This window comes from Poecilia latipinna, unplaced genomic scaffold (genome assembly GCF_001443285.1).
Source record: "Poecilia latipinna isolate Pla-1442-1.1 unplaced genomic scaffold, P_latipinna-1.0 Scaffold2750, whole genome shotgun sequence".
Classification (NCBI taxonomy): Eukaryota; Metazoa; Chordata; class Actinopteri; order Cyprinodontiformes; family Poeciliidae; genus Poecilia; species Poecilia latipinna.
In genome coordinates this window covers 34,085-44,334 of record NW_015115366.1, presented here as the reverse complement: position 1 = coordinate 44,334, position 10,250 = coordinate 34,085, and the positions used below count along the sequence as shown (strand labels likewise).

Below are 10,250 nucleotides of genomic sequence, written 5' to 3'. Positions count from 1 at the left end.
AGCCTCAAGAAAAAAAAATCCTCCCATCTTTTAAAACTCTTAAAAGTACAAAGCAGTTAAAAAAAATCTGAACTGGTTCCTTGATGTGGGATTTCCAGCTCAGGCGTGTCCCGTCTCATTCCCATCAGCTACCGTTTGCTGACGCCATTGTGATTACAGATCAGATAAAACACAAAGAATTACAGAAATCCAAATGATGTCTTTAAGCAGAAATGACTGTCTTAAAGTCTTGTAATGAATGTAGGCCTTCACGTCACTTTAACTCATCCATCCATCCATTTTCTTTACACCCTTGTCCCTCATTGGGGTCCAGAGGGTTGCTGCTGCCTCTCCAGCTAACGTTCTGGGCGAGAGGCGGGGTATGCCCTGGACATGTCGCCAGTCTGTCGCAAGGCACACTAACTCAGTGAAATCATAATATTTGTAGTTTCTAGGTGTCGTTTCCTCAACTGGTCAGCAGGTGGCAGCAGATTTCCAGACTTTAATCTGACAGAATGACTCAGAAGAAGCCGGGCTTAGACACAGGATGCCCATAATCTACTCTAGATGCTCAAATCATTCCTGACCTACTTCTTCTTCCTGGGAAGAATTGATCTGATGGTGCGACTGGTTCTCAGTTTATTCTGCATTTCTTCGCTCTCAGCTCTTTCCTGGTAATCTCCGCAGACGTCAACCATTGTTGTGAAGTCACCTGGTGCAAAAGGTGCTAAATTATCGCAGATGTTGATTTTAGTCTGGCGTCTATGTAAATGCTGCTGTGGAAAGAGAAGTGGAGGAAATGAGTAAGGCTTGTGGTTACGTCTGTAGAGGCGGACACAGGTGTATTTTTAATTCTGCACTTTGTCTCCAATGTAGCGATTTAACATTTCTTTGAATAAATGATGCAACTTTTCATTGGAAGTACAATGTAAAAAATGCTTCATATTTTATTTTCTAATAGAAGTGCAGCATATTATGGGACAAAATACATTTAACTCAAACGTTTATTGCATTTGCTACGACTGAACCAAAGTAGTGCAAGATTGTGACGTTTCTCTCCATAAAAAGCTAGAAGGTTTCATGTTAGCTGTATCTCCTACGTGGTTTGTAGAAAACAAAACATTTTAGAGCTTTTTTTTCCTTTTTACTCTTCAGTAAAGGTCAGAATTGATTACTTGCTATGAGACTCCTGCAGGAAGTCGGCTACATTTGATTTTGTTTTGGCTACACTTGATTTATTTTGGGATGTCAGAGTAAAGGGGATTAAATGCCAAACTGTCTGCCACACTTTTCAAATTGATCCCTCCAAACAAAGGAGGGATCAATTGTTTGGATCTATTATTATTATTTCATACTTGCATTTAGGTCTCAACTGCTTCTAAAAACAAACCAAGTACTTAAAAAAACTCACACAGTCGTTTTTTTGTAATAATTTAATGTTTTTTGGTGTCTGGAAAATGAGATGTTTCTAAAACCTCCAGATTGTTAAACCAGACTCCGTGGTTACCTAGCAACCGTACTGAAGCCTAGCTTGTTACCTAGCAACCTTAGCAGAACTCCAGCACATTTGGTCAGCTGATTCTACCCCTGCAGATATTTGGTATAAATTAATTCTTTTAAGATACGTAATATAAATTATTTGTATTTACTCAACATTTGTAGTATAAAAATATTTATACCAATAATTTAATTAATTTCTATTTAAATTAAATCAATAGATTATAGTTAAAGTTGAATATATTAATTGTCACTTTGTTGCCATAATTTTTAAAATCTTTTTTCTGAGCGTGTTTTGTTGTTGACTTACCATTCATAAACCACCTGCTACATTTTTGTTGGTTGTGCAGGAGGCTCCACTTCTGCTTTTCAGAGAGTGGAAAAGCACTTTCTGAAAAACAGAGAGTGGTGTTATATGCACACATGCACATGTAAATGTGCATGTGTTTGCAGTCATTTTCAAACAACTCATTCCGGTCAGAACCGATCAGACTAAAATATCTTTATCTAATAATGGATTTTGTGCAAAAAAATATATGTTAATAAAACCTGTTTTTACCTGTCCTGACCTACTAAAGGAAGAATAATAGGTCACCTTTTAAAAAAAAAAAAAACAGGTGCCATTTTCCTTCCGCTTTATGATTATGCTTCAGCTTTTGTTGGTTTGAGATATAAAATCCCAGTAAAACTCACTGAAGTTGGTTGCTATAATAAAAGTTTAAAGGTTGGGGGAACTTTTCCATGTTCTTCCTCTTAAAGTGGTTTTCTTTTCCCCAGGCTGATCAACAGACTAATCGTCACCACTAGACAAAGATCTATGGTTCATGTCTGGATTTATTTGCAGTCGGCTGCACAGAAATTCATAAAACAGACATGTAAAATTTATGAGCAGCCATATTTGATCTCGTTCTGCGCACACGGTCACTGGTTTCTGCAATAACACTGCAGCCTGAGGGAGGCTGTAAATGTCGTGTCCTCATTTAGATTGTTTTATTTTCTTAAACTGCAGGATCGTCTTTTCTTCGTGATGGAGTTTGTGAACGGAGGTGATCTCATGTTCCACATCCAGAAGTCCAGGAAGTTTGAAGAGGGCAGAGCACGTTTCTACACGGCGGAGATTACGTCTGCCCTGATGTTCCTGCACAGCCAGGGCATCGTCTACAGGTCTGAGACAAAAACTCACCTTTAACCCCACAGACATAAAACATCAGGTCACACAGGAGCCACCGGGTTACAGAACATGTGCTCCGAAATGTCGTATTTAAGAACAAATTCTTTCCAAGATTAAAATGAAGAATATAACCTTTGAAGCAGTAAAAAGGAATATTCAGACCCGATCTTTCTCTACAATACTCATAAGTTACATTTTTATTTTTATTTTAAAAGCTAGCAAGAAATTGTAAATCCATTTTTTTCATTTTTATGCACATGTTGAGCTTTAATCAAGTTAGGTTGTATAGATGACAGAACAATTGGAGTCTTCACACAATTCAGACGGTTTTTTCAGACAGTTTTTAAAAAATTTTCAAAATTCTGATTTTTTTTTTACAGAATTCTGATTCTTGAGAATTATACCTCTAATCTCAGGATTTTGACTTTTTTCAGAATACTTGATATTTTACAAAATTCTGATTTGTTTTTTATAGAATTCTGATCTTTTTTTTACAGCATTAACTTTTTTTTTTTTTTTTACAAAATTCAGACTTTTTTTTACAGAATAAATTTTTTTTAAACAGAATTCAGATTTCGTTGCAGAATTCTGATTTAATTTTTCCTTTTTTTACTACAAAATTAAGTTTTTTAACAATTCAGATTTTTTTTCACAGAATTCTAACTTGAAATTCAGAATTTAGACTTTTTTCCAGAATTTGAACTTATGATGTCATATATTATTATTATTTACACACTAGTCATAATTTTATGGGGTATAATTTACAGAATAATGTCACAACATATTGAAAAAGTTTCACCAAACGTGTCAATATTTTGACGATGTACCTTCATAAACTATTTAAACATCTATTGTCAGAATCGGTACAGAAACTGTGATGGACACAGCTGAAGTCTGGTTGATTCCCACTTTATGCGCTGATCATGCATGGAGTCTCACAGATGAGATGAACCAGGATGTCAAAGGTCACAGAGAGTTTGATGAGCCATAGTGACTGATGAAAACGTGGATTTATTGCAGCTGCTCTCATTACTCCAATATTGTATAATAAATATCACAATCGCATGATTTCCTAAATCTGGAAAAAGATTCATGTGACACAGTTTTAAGTTCAGTCAGTTTTAATTTAATATTAGAAGCCATCATTAATATTGACAAACAAATCGAGTGCTGTTTTGCACTGTGAGGTAATAATAACATGAGATCTTTTTATGCTGCCTGAAGGAGGTCGGATGGCAGAGCGGCGGCCGTCCTCCCAGTGCATGATGGGAGGGAAGGGGGCCGTCATGTGAGCAAACAGTAGCTCCAGAGTTATATTTAGGTGACCATGTGTCCTGCAGTCTGGGACCGGCGCATCCCACAGCTTCTTTAGGATGACAGGATAAAATTACAACCTACAAAATAAAACTAAACCTGGCTCCTTAATGTCAGTCTATCTTTTTATTTTGTGTCCAAGCTTTAACTTATCTGCAGATATTGCTTCAATATTTTCAAATAATTAATCATTTGGCCCTCAGGCTGCACTTTGGACAACACTGGTTTAGTACAACACAAAGAATTTTTCTCTTTATTAGCCTGTTTTTTGCTTTTATTTTTATTTTGTTGTAAGCCACAAACCTCTTGCCACATTTTACAAAAATCTGTAATATTTTAATTTTAACTTTTAGCTAAAGTTGCTAAGAGCCATTTTGACTCTGGAATCACAGGATGCTGACCCCTGAGTTGGCTTTATTTTCATCTGTTTCACAACCAAACAGCACATTTCAACAATGAAATGTGCAATAAAATGGAGCTAAGAAGAAGAATAGGGTTTTACAACACAGCAAAAAACGTTCAGTTTGTGCGTCACAGCTTTTGTCAGCACTTCCTCTGCTCCTCTTTGGAAATTTTCACATTTGTAAAAGATTATCTGAGATTTTTTTGTCATCCATGTGGAAACCAGGGCCTCCAGTTTACCCAGTAAACACAGGAAACTAATCTTGACTCGACCCTGCAGTCTAATGAGGTTATTTAGATGAAAGTTGCTGGTTTTATTCTTGGTGATGTGCATCTCTGTGATGAACACACAACATTAAAGATGCATCTGGATATTTTGGATTTGCTGGGCGCTACACTTCTAAAATTAAATCTTTCCAAGTACTTTTGGTCTAGTTTCTAGTGCAAATATCTATTAACTAGTCTTCAACCCAAACAAGGTGGATATACAGCAAAAGACACAAAACCCTACAAAGTACTTTTGGTCTAGTTTCCAGTGCAAATATCTTGGTTCACTTGAAATAAGACAAAATTAACATGCAGGTACGTTTTTACCAGCATATAGAAGCTTGTTTTAATAATTTCTTATTTCACTGATTAGACTTTTTTCACTTTATAAGTGAAATAGTCTTACAGTAGAACCAGTACTTTTTCATCAATATTAAGGAATTATTTTTCTTAAAACAAACTCCTATATCTTGCTGAAAATCACTTCTAATTTAGTTTCATCTTATTTTACGTGCACTAAGATGTTTGTTCTAGAAACTGGACCGAAATTCTTGATAAGATTTTGTGTTTTTGCAGTGCAAGGCTCTGTTTTCCCACTACTTGGTTAAACAAAGAGAGAAGTGCACCGCAGGAGGTTGCGTCAGTGTTACACAACCTTCTTCAAGCAGAAAAAAGCAACCCAGATTAATCAAACCCAATGAGTGCTTAATCAGCAGTCAGCCTTTCAGCTGCTGGTTGCTGCATTTATCATCTCCTCCTTCCATGGAAATCACTCACATCTTTTCCCGCTGGAAACTAAAACGTTAAGTTTCCTTTCATTGTATTAAACCTCATGTGTGCAGCTTCAAGCCTTATCTGCACAGTGACCTTTGCATGAATGCTGGGTCATCTGATCACAGATTAGAGCTTAACCCAGGAGCCCACGCTCAGCAGCTTTAATCTCATGTCAGATGACAAAGCAGCAGCCGACACGAACATGGAGATGGAGATGGAGATTATTCCTGGGAGGCTTTGAGAGCTGCACTCACCTGACTGACAGGCATCAGTTTCCACATTTATAGATTACATCTTTGCTGCATCTGTGCATTTTACGCTGAAGTTTATTTCTGGATGGTTATATAAAAAAGCTGCATGTAATTTTTGTCGAATGAAGTACAGGGATGATGCTCTCTGACAGCGGCGTCCATATTTTTCACCATCTGAGTCAAAACTGTTGAAAGAATTTGACAGCCACAAAATGTTTTTTACCTGGACAACAATATACAAAACACAATATTTTTACATAGTAGAAAAAGTCGAATATCTGTGGAAAATTATAGATCTGAAACGATTAATTGAATTATTGGTGACTAGTCGATTATTGAAACAATTGTCAACTGATTTAATAACCGATTAATCGTCAACTGGAGTAGACAGACTTTAACAAGAGGCCATTTTCTGACACAACACAAACACAGCAAATGAAGCCAAAACTGTTCAAAAAATAAGTCAATTTTACATTTAAAGTACAGAAAAAACTTTATCGGTAAATATTTTCTTCCCAGAACTCCTCCAGTGGCATTGTTTTAGTTTATTTATTTTAGCTTTTCAAACTTTAACATTTCCAGTATTTTTTTTTTTTTTGCTGCAGATGCATGCTGTGTTGTTGCATTTTAGGCCATAAAATTATTTTCCTTTTTAAAAAGAGGAATTAATTACTCATTTGCATCTTTTAATGTATTTCTAACATTGTAAGAAATTACTAAAATGATAAATCTGCAAAAATTTTATTCGATTAATCGATTAATCATCAGAATAATTGATAGATTAATTAATAACTAAACTAATCGTTAGTTGCAGCTCTAATCTGCAAACTAGGTTGTAAATATAATTTTTTTTCTACCATCTTTGGACATTCTCAGTTTTAGTTAGTTAATTGTTTTGTTGCTTCAAAAAGGATTTTCTCCGTAAACAAAGACTAAAGTGAAATTTGCAGGAGAATCTGGATAAATATTGACTTAATAAACATAATTTATTGTATTAGACAGTTTGTGATCATGTTCTGCTTGGTTGAAATGTTTTTATTTTTGTGTTTTTCTGTTTGTTCTCCCTTGCAGGGATCTAAAACTGGACAACGTCCTGCTGGACAAAGACGGTCACTGCAAGCTGGCGGATTTCGGCATGTGCAAGGAGGGAATATTTGAGGGCGTGGCCACCGGGACGTTCTGTGGGACTCCGGATTATATCGCCCCAGAGGTCGGTTAAAGCCCTCAGATTATCGATTTTCAGGATTAATGGTTGGTTTAATTTATTTGTTTATTTTTGTGTTTGGCAAAATTCTCCAAACTAAAGAGTCAAACGGATGTTTAAGTTCACAAAACATTCCTTATTATAATCGACAGCGCTGTAATTGAAGAGGAAAAGGGGAATTATTTCTGTTTAGGATCAGTATAAAAACTCTGAGCTCATTTTTTCATAAGTATATTTAATTATAGATTATTTGTTTTTAAACTGAATGAGCGCCATTCAGCCTCCTGCAGACTTTGAGCTCTTGTGATGCAGTTTTTCCATCAAACCATCTCCGTATGAACAAACATGGGGCTCGTTGCTCATCACTTAAAATTCCTTCCTGACTAACTGGAAGGCGGCGCATGCGGTCAGCTTGTAAGCTTCCCTGTTTGCTCTTTAGGATGCACATTCAGCCACGTGTTTGCTTTTCAGAACCCCAGATTGTTCTAGTCCATGTTCTCATGTATAAGGGATACTATTGTTTTTTTCCCCAAGCAGTCCAGAGTGTCTGGACTCATGAATGGGCCATTTTAAAGTACTTGACCTGAATCCAACATGACCAAAGCTCAGGTTGTGAATATAAATTAACTGCTGAGACTTTCCTGCTCTCCGTGTTTGAACAGGAAACTTTACAGAGCTTTGAAAAAGTGTTTGCATCCTTGTTAGAGCAAGGATTTAGCTTTTATTGAACACTTTTTTTGCACAGTTTTGCTATGTCTGCTTACTGAATCAGGAAATCACTTTTTTATCAAGTAAAATTCATTTTTAGTAATTTTTCTACTTTCATTTTGGTCTCTACTCTTTCTAAAAACAGCACATGTACTTAAAAATGTTTTTTGGCAATTAGTTAATGTTTTTTGATGTCTGGAAAATGAGTTGTTTCAAAAACCTCCTGTAATAAGTCACATTCCATGGTGACTGTGCCGTTACCTAGCAACGCCAGCCAAGGCCAGCCTCGTTACCTAGCAACCCATTCTGAGTTCCAGCATGTTTGGTCAGCTTTTTGGCAGAAATTCCTCAATAAAGAAAAAATGTCTCTATTGTAAATGATGGCACAAGTACAAATACTTCCTAAAATAAGGCCAAGTGGGTTTGGATACATTTTTTTTCCTTAATAAAAGTTTTATCAAATCTGTTTTTGTGCTTGGTGAGAAAAGTAAAAGGTTATTTATATAGCACATTTACAACAACCCCAGCTGACCAAAGTGCTTCACAACAATCACAACGTCACAGGTAGATAAATAATAAAACAAAGAATAAAGTTAAGTTTTTCTAGGTAGGTAAAAATAATAAGACAATTATAAAATTGGCAGAAAATACAAAAATAATATGATTAAAAACCAAGTTATGCTTAATTTCAACTGCAGCGATCTCCCGTAAACTCAAATCAATGAAGTACTAATATCCCACTTTTTTTTTACTGGTCATAAAATGTTTTAATGTGTTCCTTCATGACTGAGCAGGATCTGTTTCCCAGTAGGAAAGATAAAATCTCCACTGGTGTTTCCACAGATCCTGCAGGAGATGATGTACGGCCCGTCGGTGGACTGGTGGGCGCTCGGCGTGCTGCTGTACGAGATGCTGTCAGGCCACGCCCCCTTCGAGGCTGAAAACGAAGACGACCTCTTTGAATCCATCCTCAACGAGGACATCGTGTATGCATCCTGGCTCAGCAAAGAGGCGGTCAACATCCTCAAAGCTGTGAGTTCAAACATTCACCATGAATTTCCCAATCAGTTTTTTTTTTAAGGGGACTTAGTAAGCAAGTTTCACAATATTTGCATGTTTTTGTAGAAGTAGTTGGGTCTCAAATACTTCTAAAAACAAGACAAGCAGTTGAAAAAGATATTCAGCTGTTATTTTTGGCAATAAGTTAATGCTTTTTGTTGTCTGGAAATAAAAAAAACTCCTGATTGTTGAGTCATATTTCACAGGTACTGCACCGTAGCAACCCCTGCCAAGCCCAGCCCTGTTACCTAGCAACCCCTGCCAAGCACAGCCCCGTTACCTAGCAACCCCAGCGGAATCCAGCAAATTTTGGTCGGCTGGTTTTACCACTATATCGCTGGAAAAGACGAGAGTTTTTTTTTGTTCACTTCCTATTCAGAAACCACACAGCAGTATTTCATTTATAGCATGAAAAATACAGCTTGATAAAAGAGAAATAATCTGCTAGTCAAACTGTTAGTTTTTAAGGAACTAATTACTTAAAACAACTTCCTATATGGTTCTGAAAAGTTACTTGTAAATTAGTTTTGTCTGATTTCAAGTGTACAAAGAAATTTGCATTAGAAACTAGACCAGAAATACTTGGTAAGAGTTTCTATCTTTGCACCGTACTTGCTACGTGATTATGCATGAGGTTCCACTTCTGCTTTTCAAAGATGTACAGTTGTATTATTGCACAGCCTTTTTCACTTATTTGGATCTATAGTGACAAAGCCATGAAGCCATAGTTTTGCATCTGTTTCTCAGGATTTTATGGTCCGGGTTTGTGATTTTGTTGTCGAACAGATGGTGTGGTGTTGTTGCAGCTTGACTAGCTACAGTTGGACATTTTCCAGCCAGCTGTTTGGTGTGTTACATAACTAAATTAAGGCATGGTTCAGTTGCCAGCCGTGCTTAAGCTATAAATATGACGCCTCCTCCCCCTTTCTGTAAGTGATTCCACCACGCTACAGGAAACGTCACACCGGCCTCCTGTGTTGATTCGACCTCGGCGGCGGGTCGGTGTGGAGGGATTTGGATGCTGCGGTTCTATTTTTACCTAAGGTTAATTCACTGTAAGGTGCACCGTGGCTTTGTAAGCTAGTTCCCCATAGCCGAGTTGTTCTGCTGTTCAGAAATTAGATTATTTACTTGGTAAAAATCATAAAGTCTGAGTTTATATTTTCACCACATACACCAAAATCTTACCTAGTCTGTTTCTAGTGCAAATATTTTAGTACACTTGGAAGAAGATACAACTTAAAAGTAACTTTTCATTAAGAAATAGGAGCTTGTTTTAAGAAAAGAATTCCTTAACATCGATAAAAAGCACTAGTTCCATTGACAGATAATCTTATCTTATAACATTTTTCCCATTTTATGAATGAAATAATCTGCCAGTGGAACTAGAACTGGGTTGCTAGGTGACGGACTGAGCTTGGCTGGGGTTGCTAGGTAACGGCGCAGTGCCCTTCATTTTGAACTCAGTGGAACATTTTACCAGTGGAACTAATACTTTCACCTAAAACAAGATGGTATGTCCTGCTGAAAAATTATTTGTAAGTTAGTTTTATCTTATTTCATGTGTAAAAGTTTCTGTTTTTGCAGTATAGTACAAATATCTTTGTATACTTGAAATAAGACA

The 10,250-nt window shown here is 36.6% G+C and overlaps 1 protein-coding gene across 2 annotated transcripts in view; it reads left to right on the top strand.

Annotated features, from left to right (window-relative positions):
• The window catches only part of prkcha (protein kinase C, eta, a), a 46,681-nt gene that overhangs the window by 25,971 nt on the left and 10,460 nt on the right, over positions 1-10,250 (top strand). For both annotated transcript variants that reach the window (XM_015021241.1, XM_015021240.1), the window contains exons 10-12: positions 2,486-2,640; positions 6,727-6,865; positions 8,411-8,599. In XM_015021241.1, the coding sequence (XP_014876727.1) occupies positions 2,486-2,640; positions 6,727-6,865; positions 8,411-8,599 (483 nt within the window). The remainder of the gene's footprint in view (positions 1-2,485; positions 2,641-6,726; positions 6,866-8,410; positions 8,600-10,250) is intronic.